At 39.5% G+C, this 15,884-nt stretch overlaps 1 protein-coding gene across 1 annotated transcript in view; it reads right to left on the bottom strand.

The window, feature by feature from the left end:
• LAMA4 (laminin subunit alpha 4) overlaps nt 1-15,884 on the bottom strand; it is a 152,643-nt gene that overhangs the window by 18,186 nt on the left and 118,573 nt on the right. Inside the window, exons 24-30 of the mRNA XM_021712850.1 lie at nt 13,873-14,004; nt 11,146-11,288; nt 9,979-10,117; nt 9,391-9,528; nt 7,634-7,767; nt 6,821-6,985; nt 5,183-5,336 (exon numbers count right to left, since the gene is read on the bottom strand). Coding sequence (XP_021568525.1) covers nt 5,183-5,336; nt 6,821-6,985; nt 7,634-7,767; nt 9,391-9,528; nt 9,979-10,117; nt 11,146-11,288; nt 13,873-14,004 — 1,005 coding nt within the window. The remainder of the gene's footprint in view (nt 1-5,182; nt 5,337-6,820; nt 6,986-7,633; nt 7,768-9,390; nt 9,529-9,978; nt 10,118-11,145; nt 11,289-13,872; nt 14,005-15,884) is intronic.

The following is a 15,884-nucleotide window of genomic DNA, read 5'->3' on the forward strand; positions in this document are numbered from 1 at the left end:
CAAGGCTTTGACGTTACCCTTGTAATTTTTTTTTTCTTTGAGGGCGTGTTCATTACAATCCCACTGGTGGTACCAGTTTCAATTTAGCAAGATTCTTTTGTGTCGGGTAACAGCCAAGCTGCTAGAAAGAGAGGGTGATTTGTTATAAGCATGTCGGGGTACCTTAAACAACCCAAGAGAAGACAGTGTGGTGGGGTCCCACCAGGGAACAGAATCAGAGGAAATAATTGGAATTGAAAGAAGGGAAGAAACTGGGAAGCTGGAAAGAATCAGGGCAGTCCCTTTCTTGAGGTTTCTGGTATTGCAGTTCTGTTTATCAGTGTCTACTTCCATTTTACTTTCTCTGCAGGACAGCTCTCTTTCACTCTTACTACAAAACAGTTTAGAAGAAAACCCTATGCATAATTAATACAGAGCTCTTAGGGTTCCATGTTTTCTATTCAACGACCAGCTCAGGCTAGTCTCTTTGGGGTCTAAGTTTCCAAGGAAGAGAATCTGATCGCCTGGTTCAGTTCACGTGATCTGCCGTGGTCCATCCTATCTGTATCCAGGGAAATGAAATCATATACCTAAAACCCAGGGCTGCCCACCAGATAGGGAATCAGTTCTTAGAGAAGAGAGTGGTTGACCAGATACCCCAACTGATGTCTGTTACAACTTGTAAAATATTCATTCTTACATTAAACACCAAACAAGAAACTATTTAACATTTAAAACATAAAAATTACAAAAAAGTTAAGGCTAGAATATAGGGGATGAGACAGGTATTCTCAAATATCCACAGGGAAATATAAATCAGTGTTACCTTTTTGGAATACAATTTGCCTTGATCCAGTAAATCTACCTCTAGGAATCTATCCTAAAGATTTATTCAGCAATGCATTCAAAGATGTATGTACAAGGATCTTTACCCATTAAAGCAGAACTGGAAACAAGTGAAAGTCTATTAATGGTTAAATGAATTACAATAAATGCATAAAATGAAACATTAGGAAATGATGGTGAGAATAAATTATTACAATCCCAATTGCTTTGATGCAGCCCTGATAAAAATTTAAATCAGAGCCCAGAAGTTTTTCTTGGTAGCTATTTATGAAGCTATTGAAACAAGGGTGAATACAAGAAAAGGTCAGTAGATGCTGACATTCTAGTCACCATAGAACATAATGGAAATCTATAGTGATTCTGTATTTTTTTATTACGAAGTTGAGTTTCTAAGACTATTCATCATAAGGTTAAGAGGTTTCCTATAATATGGAAAAGTCTGTGTTAATATAGAAAAGTTTGTGTTACTTGCAACCTTGAGACTGAATATTTGTTAGGAACTACATTTGATAGACAACTTCATTTAGAAAACTGTGTTCATTTAGAGGGGTGAACTGTGTGTTTGCTTTAGAAAGCTGATCCCCCTCATCAGCCTGGAATGTTAACCTGCTGTGGCCCACTGACTAGTGTTCAAGTGCTAGCTACAAAATTCTCCAGATAAACTTTTTAGTACCAACGTATGCAGGTGACAGGAAGACTCTATCAAAATTTCTTTTTTTTGAGTTGGAGTCTCACTCTGTCACCCAGACTGGAGTGCAGTGGCCGCTCCCGGCCACTGCAGCCTCGACCTGCTGGGCTCCGGTGATCCTTCCGCCTCAGCCTTCCCAGTAGCTGGAATTACAGGCATGCGCTACCACGCTCGGCTGATTTTTTGGTTTTTATTGTAGAGATGAGGTCTCGCTGCCCAGGCAGGTCTCGAACCCGCGGGCTCAGGCACTCCACTCACCTCAGCCTCCCAAAGGCACGGGATTACAGGCTGAACCACCGAGCCTGGCGTTCTATCAAAATTTCATAGTAGTCTCTAAAAAATCCTTCACAGTATCTTCTAGTAAAATCCTTCATAAAAACCAATGAAATTGGTTAGTCTTCCATGTCAAATTCAGGAAGGGTTGCCAGGCACAGTGGCTCACACCTGTAATCCCAGCAATTTGGGAAGCCAAAGTGGGAAGACTGCTTGAGTCCAGGAGTTTGAGACCAGCCTAGGCAACATAGCAAGACCTCGTCTGTACAAAAAATTGAAAAATTAATTGGCATCATGGTGTATGCCTGTAGTCCCAGCTACTTGGGCGGCTGAGATGGGAGGATCTCCTGAGCCCAGGAGGTCAAGGCTGTGATAAGCCATGATTGTGCCACTGCACTCCAGCTGGGGTAATAGAGTGAAACCTCAACTCAAAAAAACAAACAAAAAATTCAGGAAATTTCCTGAAAACCCACTAAATTTTGATTGTACACAAGCAAAATTATTAACACTGACCAAAAAATCATGAATGAGTAAAGGAGAGGTTTCGTGAGGATTTCAAAAAGTGGTTCACATATGTTCAAATAAATGGGGAAATGTTCAAGACATAACGGTCAGTGAAAAATCATGAGAAGAGAGAAGCCAGTGGAGACATTCCCTTCTCGTTGATGGTCTATCCTTGGAAGGCAGTTGGTTCTTCCTCAGAAAAGATGCTCAACCTCACTAGCATTCAGGAACGTGCCAACTGAAACCTCAGTGAAGTGCCTTATTTGTTAATTAGACTGACAAAATTCTGGAAATGTGATTCTATTCAGAGTTGACAACTGTTTGGGATAATAGGTTCCTTCAAGTGCTGTTTGTGGGGGTGTGAATCGGCATTGCCTTAAGATTGAAAATGTATATTCCCTGAAGCCACACAATTCCACCTTAGGACGTGTCCCTCCAGAAACTCAGAGCTTTGTAGAGATATATAACTGATGTCCTCCGAATGTCTACTATATGCCTCGCACAGTGCTAAGTGCCTTTCAAGCATTAACTCATTTCATCTTATTACAACCCTATGGTGCCAAATATTTATGCACTCTTATTATATGCATTGTTCTGGGCGCTTATGATTCCCAGTGAACTAAACAGATGAGCTTGCATTCTAAGAGAGGAGCCAGACAACACATAACAACTGTTATAAAGGAGGCATAATAATAACTTAAGATGGGATATGTGCTATGCAATAAAGAACCAATAGAGAAAGGCAGGAGATCACTACAGCTGGCGGGAGGCGGTAGACAGGTTGCAGATCAAAGAGCTGGTTATGGCAGGTGCCTCAGGCAGGTGAGAGTTGAGCGATCCCAGAAGGGGGAGAAGCTGTCTGTGATGTCAGGGAGAAGAGTGGTCCAGGAATAAGGAGCCGGAGGTAGGTGTGCACTCTGCCTGTTCCAGGAATAGTCAAGAGGCCAGAGTGGGGGAAAGAGAGAGGGAGGTGGGCGAGTGAGGGTCGAACTCAGAGAGGTAGGGAGTGTGGAGCACACAGGGTCTCTTACGACCACAGGAACTTGGGTTTGTTCTGCGTGCACTGGGGGCTGCTTTGCGTGGAGGAGGGGCATGATACGGTCATATTTAGGTCTGGCTGTTGTGTTGCAAATAGACTGTCAAGGAAACCTGTTGGGAGGGTATTGCAGTTGTTCAGATGAGAGATGACGGTGGGGGGCCAGGATGGGGGTCTTGACACCTGAATGTATGATGGGAACTGGTCCATGAGAGCAGTGGGGGGACCAGAGTGGCTGAGTGGGAGGGGATTCTGGGTTTCATCTGCAATGGGGCAGATCATATGCATGTTGGGAGTAAACACCTGAGAAAAAATCGTAGCTGGAGAATGGAAGTGTAGAAGTCAGGATTTTATGATGGAGTGGCTTTAATTGATGCTACAGAACAACTGTGATGGGAGTGGCTGAAGTCAAGGTTAAGGAGGGAGGGGAAATCAGGGTAAGGTCAGAAACTTTAGTAATTCCCATGACTGAGACAAAAGCCCGAGGTGGTTACACAGAAGCAAATGATCCCAGATAAGTACAGTACTAAAGAATATGTATCACTGACACACATTCGTTAAGCAAAGGACAGTTCTAACCAAAGTAAGGAAGGTGGAAGTATGAGTGAATGGTAGATTCAAACTGTCACTGGGAGCCAGAACTGAAGCAACAGACATGGGTGGACCCAGAGGTCATTATATTAAGTGAAATGAGGCAGGCCAAGAAGATAAGCAGCACATGTTCCCACTTGCACTTGGGAGCTACAGAAGCAGAGCTCATAGATTCGGAGAATAGAACTGTGGTTATTAGTTGCTGGGAAGGGTCTGGGGAGGGAAGGGTAGGGAGAGGTTGTTGAATGGATACAAAATTACAGCTAGATGGGAGGAAAAATGTTCCAGTGCCCTATGGCAGCAGTCCTCAACCTTTTTGGCATCAGGGACTGGTTTTGTGGAAGACAATTTTTCCATGGACTAAGGGGAAGAGGGGATGGTTTCAGGATGCTTCAAGAACATTACCTTCTACTTTATTTTTATTATTATTACATTGTAATATAGAGTGACATAATGATACAGCTGGGGGTGATGGGACACAGTGCTAGCATCACTGCCTCAGCTCCACCTCAGATCAACAGGCATTAGAGTCTCACAAGGAGCTGCAACCTAGGCTTTGCACTCCTATGAGAATCTAATGCCGCCACTGATCTGACAGAAAGCAGAGCTCAGGAGTAATGTGAGCAAGGGGGAGCAGCTGTAAATACAGATGATACTTTGCTCCCAGCCCACTGCTCACCTCCTGCTGTGTGGCCCAGTTACTAACAGGCCACAAACTGGTACCAGTTGAGGCCTGGGGGTTGGGTACCCCTATCCTATAGCACTTTAGGGTGACTATAGTAATAATAATTTATTGTATACTTTCAAATAGCGAGAAGATGGGATTTTAAATGTTCCCAATACAAAGAATTAATAAATGTCCGAGGTGGTGGATATGCTAATTACCATGATGTGATTATTGCACCTTGTGCACATGTATCCAAATATCACTCTGTACCCCATAAATATGTACAATTACTACACATCAATCAAAACAAAGAAAATACATGCTTAAACAATGAAAAAAGAATCAATGCAATGAAGTTGGTAAACTGGAGTATCTGACGCTGCAAGAATCTCATCTTTTGTATGCACACAGTTGCAAACTAGCATGAATTCTCTAAAGCAGCAGCATCTAGAGTTGTGTGCGCAAAAGCAGCAGTGTCTACAGTTGTGTGCACACAAACAGCAGTGTCTGGAGTTACATGTGCACAAGCAGCAGCATCCAGCATTGTGTGCGTGGCACACAAGGCCAGTCGGGAAGCTGGCCCAGTGTCATTGTTTACCTTTTTATTCTGACTCATTTTGGGCTTTGAGACATTTTTCCCTTTTTTGTGAAGGAGAAACAATGGTGAAGACTCAATGGGACACTCGTAAAGAGAAGTGTGGACCTTCTCGGAGTACCGCTGAAAGTCTTCCACCTCCACATCTCTGTCCAACCTGTGTTTGCAGGAGTGGAAAAAAGCAAATGTTAGCAGTGTTGTTCAGAACTCAGTGATGTGTGTATATCACTCAACCACTGTCTGAATCAGAACGCTTTAACTTGTCATTCAGCCACATTAATAATAATAATAATAATAATAATAATAATAATAATAATAAAACAACTATGTGCCTGGCACCAGTTGCTAATAAAGACCTCTCTCTCGCCATACTCTGGATGATTAGGACTGCCTCTGTGTTTCTTAATCAGTGGTAAATTCCTCCCTTGCCTGTTCTGGAACTCAAGAAGCCCCTATTGTCTTTCTTAAGAACCTAGATCCATGACTTTGCTTCAAGTCATGCATTGAATTTAAAAGACTTTCTTATGCTTCTAGCAAGGATTTGGGTATGTTGTGCTACACTAGACCATTAATGAAAAGTACAAAAAGAATTGCATTTAAAACCTTCCACGTGCTCCCCTGCCTCTTCCCTCTCTCCTGCAACTCCAGCCTAGCCTGAATCGACATGGACCCCAACTGCTCCTGCGCCACTGGTGACGCCTGTGCTTGTGCTGGCTCCTGCAAGTGCAAAGAGTGCAAATGCCCATCGTGCAAGAAGAGGTACTGCTCCTGCTGCCCTGTGGGCTGGGTGAAAAGTGCCCAGGGTGAATTCGGCTAAGTGACCTGGGACAAGTGCAGCTGCTGGAGTTGATGTCGGGAGACCCTTATCCCAACTGGAAGTGGAGCAACCTGTATAAATGTGGGTTTTAGTACAATTCTGATGCCTTTGTTACATTTATTTTTCTATAAAATATGTGAATTATAATAAAAGTTTTTTGACTTGATTCTAAAAAAAAAAAAGGAATTGCATCTAATATTTATAGCTTGTTGTGTACCAGATACTGTACAAGTTGCTTTATGTGCATTAACAAGTCTACCAAGCAGGTAATATTATCTATATTTTGCGGGGGAAGAAATGAAGGCTTATATGGCCAAGGTCATACAGAAATGAAGGCCAAAGAACCGACACACAAACCTAAGCATGACAATTGCTTAAGCATATAACAAGCTTTTTATTTATGTATTTATTTGTTTACTTTGAATCACTCTCTCAACCAGGCTGGAGGGCAGTGGCATGATCACAGCTCACTGCAGCCTCGACCTCCTGGGCTTAGGCGGTCCTTACGCCTCAGTCTCCCAAGTAGCTGGGACTACAGGCACGCATAACCAAACCTAGCTAATTTTTTGATATTTTTGTAGAGACGTGGTCTTACTATGTTGTCCAGGCTGGTCTTGAACTCCTGGACTCAAGTAATCCTCCTGCCTCGGCCTCCCAAAGTGCTGGGGTTACAAGTATGAGCCACTACACTTGACCTAACAAACTTTTAATTACTACCCTCAGATAAATTTCATAGCTCTCAGCTTTATGAATGTAATATTTTCACTATTGTCTTGATCTTCTTTATCAATCATGAAGATTCATTAATAACAAAAATATCATACCTGGTAAAGTAGGCATTACTTATGCAACCGGTGAAGTTAGCGTACGGGGTGCTGATGGGTGAGCCTCCGAAGTAGAACTTCTGTTCACCAGTTGGTGCCTGGTCCGCCTTCCCTTTGGTCGGATTTTTGCTCCCCAGTCGGCTTTTATCCACTATCAGTTCATATCTGCAAAGGAAAAAACTTCTTTACACACTGCACAGCTAGCATTTTACCTTGAATTCCACTCCAGGTGGGATAAGCAAATTTTCTCATGGAACTGAAATGGAATATCTTGTTAATGAAGACTGCGAGTCCCAGGATAAAATGGCTACATATTACTATATGCAAGAAGACCCTCCAGACGAAGACTAACATTTAAGCCTGTAAAGCAAGAAATTCAGATGACGGGTGACCAACTTTTCTTTTTTATTTTTTAAGTCAGGGTTTCACTCTGTCGCCCAGGCTGGAGGGCAAAGGCATGATCATGGCTCACCGCAACCTCGACCTCCTGGGCTCAGGTGATCCTTCAGCCTCAGTCTCCTGAGTTGTTGGGACTACAGGCATGCGTCACCATGCCCAGCTAATTTTTTGCTGTATTTATAGAGATGAAGTCTTGCTCTGTTGCCCAGGCTGGTCTCAAACTCCTGGGCTTAAGCAATCCTCCCACCTTAGCCTCTCAAAGTGCTGGGATTACAGGTGTGAGCCACTGTGCCGGCCTAATTTTTGGTTTCACACTAGAAAGGCAATGGGATAGTTTGTTGCTCATAGTGGAATTTGATGAAGTCGTGTCCTACCAACAGACATGGTGGAAAGAGTGTAAAGTGACAGGTGTACCTTGTGGGTGAGACAGAGGTGATGATGAAGTGAGACAGCCCGTCATGGTACTGCTTCTCTGCCGACTTCACTTTGATTCCCTTTACATCCATGATGACGGTACCATTATCCAGGGAAATGGAGAACACATCTGGCTGAAATGCAAGTACGGATTTTTAAGAATGAAGTCCAGCGATCTCAAAGATGGACAAGTTTTCAGAAAGTACTTGTTCAAGAATGCTGTTGTTTAAAGGAATACACTGTACAGGAAATTCGCTTGTAAAATAATTTCTATGAAGAACAAAATACCCCCAAAACACCCTCCTGCTTGTAAAATTCGGCGCTCTTCATCAGAAAAATGGATCTCCTATTTTAAACTGAAAATACTTGGTGATTTTGTCATGCTGAGCGTTGTCATCTCAGTTTCAGTGACCTTCCTACTTTCCATCTCACTTTTAATCCCTTTGAAGAGGTGATCTTTGGAACTCTGGGGATGGAGCTGGACAACTAGGCAAGGGTTAATTTGCCAGTTTGGCTTTTATGATGTTTGACTTTTTCATCTACAGAGGCAAAAGAGACATTTTTTAAAGGCAGAAGTTAACAACTCTTTTTTTTGAATTTGCTTATTGCTTGTCTTAAAATATTGCCAAATGCTAATCTTGCTTCTTTTTCCTTGTATGGGTACCAACCTCTAAAGTTGACTCTCAAAGTAGACTTTTTATTTTGAAGATAAAAAATGTTATTTAATTAACCAGGGTAATCTGAAGCAGGTTTGGGGATAGAGGTCCTACAAAATGCTGTGGGTCAATTGTCACAGATGCTACTAATTTGAATTAGATTGGATACAAATATGACAGATGCAAATAATATGGATGAAAAGTGAAAGCTGCTTTCAGAAATTCTTTGAAGACTTGGCCCATCAGTGTACACATTGGACATGACCTTTTAAGAGATACTGGATCTTGGGGTTACTAATCCCATACAGGTCTTATTTCATTCTTGAAATAGCACATCTTTACGAGCTAAGCTCAAGGTTCTATTGCAAATCCAAGCACAGGGAAGTATGTACGCTGTTTTTACTCTTTTGCAAATTAAATTACAAATGTGTTTGTTCAAAACATACAAACAGGGGCTTTTAATATTTTTTTGTGCCAGAAATACCTTTGGCATTTCTCACAAAATAATGTTTTTAAAATACATAATAAAAATAGTAGTAATACTAAGGGAGCTAATTACATTGGAATACAGTTTTTAAAATATTAAAACGATAAGTCTGTGATATAGTAATATATGTACTCTATTAAGGTGTTAAATAATAAAATCTAGTAGTTCTAATAATTATTGTAATTTAGAAGTAGCAATGAATAAAAATGACATTCTGAGATATCTGTGACATAAAAAAAATCTGTGATTTCTATTAATGACAGAGTCACAGGTACTTGTAATATGACTGTAGTTTGTTGGCTTCATTAATAATAGAAGAAAATGATCAACTACAGTTTTACAAAATAAGGAAGTAATTTTTTCCCATTCAAGTCCATAGACCCCCTGAATTTCAGCCATGAACCCTTTGGGTTTGGGTCTATGAATTCTAGGTTCAGAACACCTGATGTACAATATAGATAATATTTTATAGAGTGTCTGAAATGAGGCATTCTGTGTATGTGCTTGCGTGTCAAAACTAATCTGAATAGAAAATCACTTAACATTCATAAAGATTATTTTAAGGCAAAACAATAATCACAAAGAAATTTCTGCAGGGAAAAACAAATACTTACCCCTGAGGCATAATAGAATAGTAACCCATTTGGCTGTAGTGTTCGGAAATTAAACCCTCCTTCAAAGCCATCAAAGAAAGATATTTTCTGAACTGAAGCAATGAAACTCTGCCCGTTGAAATATGCTCTGCGGGATATCTGTGTGCCAAAAAAAGAGAATATTATGTTTTAAATAATTATCAAATGCTTAAAATGTCAATTTTTCACATACAAAGGACCTTGCATGTTAGTTTCTAGATAAGTGGTTTACAGTTCCACTCTGGCTTATGCTGGAGTTCAGGCTTACATCAGAACTCTTCCAGCAGAAGAGATTTCAGCTTCTCCACTTCCTCCAGTCTGAGTGAACAGAGACTCATGGAGCCTCTCAGGTTGCTGGCTGCCCTACCCATCGAAAACTGAAGCAAATCATTAAGTCATAGAGGAGCCCCACAAGATTTTCTAGCTCAATGATTCTTCTTTTAGCTGCTGGCAGAAAGGAACCCAACAAGTGCTGATGATCACAGAGAAGCTGAAAGGAGATTTTCCAGGTTTGAGAGTGCTAAGTTTTGTGTCTGTTTATTAAAAAGCTTTTAACTGAGTGGTTCTTACAAGAGAGTCTTCTGGGCATCCATAACCAACTCCCAGGGTTTCTGGTTGCTCTAGCAAATTGAAGTCTTTCTTTTGGAACTGGAAACCCTTCATGCATCCTCTGAAGTTGATATCTAGGGGAAGGTGTGCTCTCAGGGTTCTGGAAAAGAAAATTAGTCTTCATCAATACAGTCATTATGATATTGATGTTACTGTGAATATTTGGGCTATGGACGTTTTTTTATAATACAGAAGGCTATGCAGGCATATTTCATTCATATTTCCAAATTATTCATATTTCCAAACTTTCTTTGGTAAGCACACAGTATATCTAATCTTTGCCTACAGAAGACTTTTGTTTTGAGTGAAGTCAATTTGTTTACTTCTTTACAGTTTCAAAATCCTTTAAGTTACCTAATTTTATCTTTATACTAATTTTATCTTTACTAATTTTATCTTTACTAATTTTATCTTTATACTAATTCAGTAATATATATGGAGATGCTATTATTTCCCTTTAACAGATGATTATTAGGTTGAATCATAGGGAATTTATATATTATAGGTTTAAAATAGTTGACTCTTCCCAGTTTCATAGGGTGCAACCTATAAAATGAAACTAAGAAATAAAATTATTCTCTCATAAGTTAGAATTTAAATCCAGGTCTTCAGACTTTCACTAATCCACTTAGGCAATAAACTGACTTTCTTGACCTTAATTGTGCCACACAGTAATCAGCTAAGGCTAGAGGAATGTCTTGATGTTTCATTGCGCATTATCCACAAGACCTGGGTAACCATAAAAATCTGTGTACCCCCAGATTCTGGAGAGTTCAAATAATAAGGGCAAGACAAAAGTAAAGGAACAAATGCTGCTTTGTCTTCACACAATACACACATGCCACCCTTTCTCTTGTTGATGAGAAACATCACATTAGACTCTGTTCTAAGAGCAATACAATCATCAGAGGAACCCACAGGTCACGTTACAAGATACTAATTACCGGAGGTCATGAGGACAGGCTGCAGAGGGCCTGCGGTGCATAAATATGTGTGTACATGCCTAGGCCCATGCATAATAGTAGCAAGTGGAGTGCCCGCGCCTGTTCCTAGAAACCTCCTGGGTGCTGAATCCTCAGCCCATCATGTCGCTGGGAGCCCATTACAGCTCCTTAACAAAAAGTCTACCTGGACTGTAAGAGTTCCGGGGGAGCCCCTCCAATGTAGATATCTGTAAAAGGTATCTTCATCTTTTCATTGTCCATGCTCTTGACGTGTCGTCTGTCAACTACCAAGATCATTTTCTTATCATTGTGGTAAATGATAGATATCTGCAAGAAATAATATCTAGTAAGTCTTGATCAACTGTTGAATAATCAGTTTCTTTTTGAAGATTTCCATATGTTTTAATTATTCTGGCTATAACAGCAGGTCCTCCATGTCTTTGTGCTTGTTTGTTCACAAAATGGGAAATTGATTCTCCTTTATTTCTCATAGAAATGAAAACTCTTGCTTATGTACCTGGTAGCTCACATCTCTGGAGAAAGGAGGGTTATCTGAAGAAGGATTGGCCACGCAAAAGTGTGCCATGTGACCTACTGTTTTCTCCTGCCCCTTCTGAGGGGGTTCGAGAAAGAACAATAACAAGGTGCCTCTTCTTCTTTTAAAAAACTTTGTTGAGGTAACTGATAGACCAATAATGGCACATATTTAATGTATACAATTGGATGAATATGAATATAATGCAAACACTCATCATCATCCATCCCCACAATGAAGGTAGTAGGCAAATTGAATGAGTTTGGATATAATGCAAACACTCACCATACCATCCCCACAATCAAAGTAATAGACAAATTGGATGATATCATTAAAATACTCACCGTACCATCCCCACAATCAAGGTAATAGGCAAACTGGATGAGTTTGGATATAACACAAACACTCACCGACCTTCCCCCCAATCAAGGTAATAGAGAAATTGGATGAGTATGGATATAATTCAAACACTCATTGTACCATTCATACAATGAAGGTACTAAGCAAATTGGATGAGTTTGGATATAGTGCAAACACCACACCATCCCCACAATCAAGGTAATAGGCAAATTGGAAGAGTTTGGATATAATGCACTCACCTCACCATCCCCACAATCAAGGTAATAGGTACATTCCACACTTCCCAAAGGTACCTTTGCCCCTTTGTGCTGTGTGTGTGTGTGTGTGTGTGTGTGTGTGTGTGTGTATGAAACATACTACGTGAGATCTACCTTCCTGACACATTTTGAATTATTGTTAACCACAGGCACTCTGTTGTTGAGTGGATCCCTAGAATGCATTTCTCTGGTACAACTGAAACTTTATACTCATCTAACAATTCCTCATTTCCCCTGCCCAGCCCCCCGTCTCCGGGTGGCCACTATTGTATTCTGAAGCAGGTGCCTTCTGGACTCTAGACTGTATGTTATCAGGTATCATTTTTTGGTGACACCATGAGCAGCTCTAATGAATTTGCAAAAACGCTAGTCAGAAAAATAGTTAAAATATTCTTTTATTGTAAATCACCCTCATGAAAGCTATGGACTTTGAACTGAAAAGGGAAATATGGTCTCCTACCCTCTGCACGTTGGTTCAACTTAAGAGATATTATGTCTTTTATACACTTCATTAAATTGATATTTAAGTTGTTGTTGAAGACTCAGAAGTGGGGAGGAATGGGTGGAGGGATGAAAAATCACCCGTTGGATACAATGTCCACAGGTGGGGTAGTGGGTACACATAAAGCTTTCTTTGCCACTGTATAATGCAACCACGTAACTAAAACTATCTGTACCCCCAAAGCAATTGAAATAAAGACAAAAATTAAGTAGTGCTAATGAAAATGAATAAAGTATACTTTCAGTAGAATGCACATCTGTTTCAAGACTGAAGGTCTATTACCAACCATACTATCCATCAAAAGAGGACTGGATTTAAAAAATGTGGTACATATACACAATGGAATATAATACAGTCATAAAAAAGAACAAAATCATGAATTTTGCAGCAACCTGGATGGAATTAGAGTTTATAATACTGAGTGACCTCTCACAGAAACAAAGATCTGAGCATCACATGTTCTCACTCATAAGTGGACCTTGAACAACTACTGTAATACTAAAAGACAAGGATTGACAGCGGCAGGAAACTATAGGGGGGAGGGGACAGGGAGGGGAAGGGAGGTGGGATTAACGGTAGTCAATATCTGTTTGGGGTAAGGGGGGCACACCTCATCCACAAGGGTACCTGCAAAATGAATGTTTGTATACCTAACCCTTAACTGTACCTCACAATTTTAAAATAAAAAATATGTATTAAAAAAAAAGACTGAAGGGCATTCTTTGTGAGGTCTTTTTATTTTTTGTTTCAGCCCACATCCTCCTTTGATGTGAGTTTTCTTTATATGAAAAACTGTGCTAGTATTTTCTAAACTCTGGAAAAATGCCTTAAAAGGCAATTCTATATTTGTGTATATCTACTACTGTTTCATTTCGTGAGACTCGAAGGATTAGCTAAAAAAAAATGGTTGTGTCTCTATACTCTGGCATGTTCAACACTCATAAAGAGGGACTCCATAGGAATACCACTTTAATTGAGAGATTTAAGATTAACAAAAGCCTTCTGGTGTATGAAACAATTAAAAAGAATTTTTCAGTGACTTTTTAATTAGAAACATCAATATGACAAAAACATCCATTCTTTTAAAGCAAACGTTTTCCTGCATAGATGAGGGTCTTTCACCTGTTCTTTCGATATGAATGTGTTTGGTTTAATTATGTTCCTGTCTATCTCATTTGACCTCCTGATTAGACCCATAGATCTAAGCATCAAAAACAAAAGTGAAAACCAAACCAGCTACACTACAATGATTTGTACCTCATGGTATTTGGCATCATTAATTAGAGCTTTCTTCAACGTGTCTTCAAGATGCACAGGGCCATTGCTGAATCCAAAGTCATAGAACACATGCAGGTAACCACTCCGCATTTCCAGGCTGAAAAACATGCTCTGTGGAGAGAAAGAAGGTGTAAGGTGGAGCATTCTATTATAAAGGTAGCACCAGACTTAGCTGAATTTGAGAAACAATGCCGTGTTCTCTATTACTGAAGTTATTTGAAAACAAAGAAAGTTACATGAAATTATGATTATGGACTAAAGATGACAACTACTTTCATATCAATAATTATTGCCCATGTTAATATATAAAAGTGTTAATATGATACACAATTTTAAAAGCTATCTTCTTTTGTTTTTATTTTGCTTTACAAATTAATGGATGAAGTTTCAAATCTACCTTACTGTCCTCTTAAAATTCTTGAAAATAGAGCATGTTTATTCAATTGCCTTGTGTTTGGCAACTTTTGAAAATTACAACCAGCCAATAGATACAACTGCATTCATTTTAAGATGAGAATCAGTAGTACTGAAAAATATTTTCAAGATCTACTGAAAATAATCTCTCCAAATTATACGCAAATGTGGATATTTGAATAAAGGTCACTTATGTATTATTTGGAAACACTAGATTTTTGTAAACAAGTATAGAATTATGTACTCGAACCACATGATGTTTGAGAACCAGAGTAATTCTGTAACACTCAAGTAGTTTACTGGTCAGGTTTGCTTGCTTCAGAAGATAGCTCACAGATACAAGAATTCAATGAATTTGAAAAAATGAAATATTGTAGTAAAGCCCTATTCTACAGAAATTGATGTCCTGAGTGGAGTTTGTATATGCCTGGGAGCATGGAAAACATCTCATTGAGACTTATGAAGAAAATACTTCAATTTCTATTTATACTCATTTAAAAATCTAAAATAGGGAAATAACCTAATCTTTGATATTTATAGTATGTGGATTGTTGGTTCTGGGCCTTCATGTTGTCTGTCAGGCTTTCAAGGGATTCACATAAGATGTGAGGCTTCCCAGGAGGGCTTTCACACTGAAGGATTGAAGGTGTCCCCCACCCAGTTTTTTGCTCCTAGCCTACTGCACAGTATTTTAGTTTATGTGTGCCCAGTGACTTGGATTTACAAGTGATATAATCTACATAACAGAATATTTACATTCATTTTGTATTGAAATTCAGAGTGATGTGAAAACATTTTGAGAGACACAGATATTTGCTGGTTACTTCCTGCAAATTACTAAAACTACTGTCAAGTTTAAAGACTGTTAAACAATTTTCTTAATAAATGAATTAGTCTAAATTTGCCGAACTTTATTTGTGATGATAAAAGTCTTTTAGTGGTCTGAAGCCTACTATTTATTTCAAAACATAAACATACTGTCACATCAAGGTAAGGGTATTATTATCATAATGAATGAGAAAGTAACTTTTTTTGAAGACAGCTATACTGTGGAGAGAGAGTTTTTAAAAAAATGTTTGGAAGTTTTTCTATTGTTAAGCGATTTTGTTGATGAAAACAGTGTAAGTGTACAACCATACCAACTCTCATTTCTTTCTTTTTTTTTAATTAAAAAATTTTTTTTTAGAGATGGGTCTCACTTTGTTGCCAAGGCTGGAGTGCAGTGGCATGATCATGGCACACTGCAGCCTCAACCTCCAGGCTCAGGCAATCCTTTTGCCTCAGTTTCCTGAATAGCTGGGACTACAGGCATACCACCACACCCAGCTAGTTTTTGAATTTTTTTGTAGAGACGAGGTCTCACTAAGTTGCTCAGACTGGTCTTGAACTCCTGGGCTCAAGCAATCCTCTCACTTCGGTTTCCCAAAATACTGGCATTACAGGCATAAGTCTCCGTGCCTGACCAAAACCTCTTATAACTGTGCTATGAAAACATTTGTAAGAAGAAATTTCTAACCTGCTTAAAAATTCTTGAAGTGAGGATTTGTAGGGGCTTTGAACACATTTATTAAAGTTAC

Source organism: Carlito syrichta, unplaced genomic scaffold (genome assembly GCF_000164805.1).
Source record: "Carlito syrichta isolate Samal-C Ts95f unplaced genomic scaffold, Tarsius_syrichta-2.0.1 Scaffold303669, whole genome shotgun sequence".
NCBI classification, from domain to species: domain Eukaryota; kingdom Metazoa; phylum Chordata; class Mammalia; order Primates; family Tarsiidae; genus Carlito; species Carlito syrichta.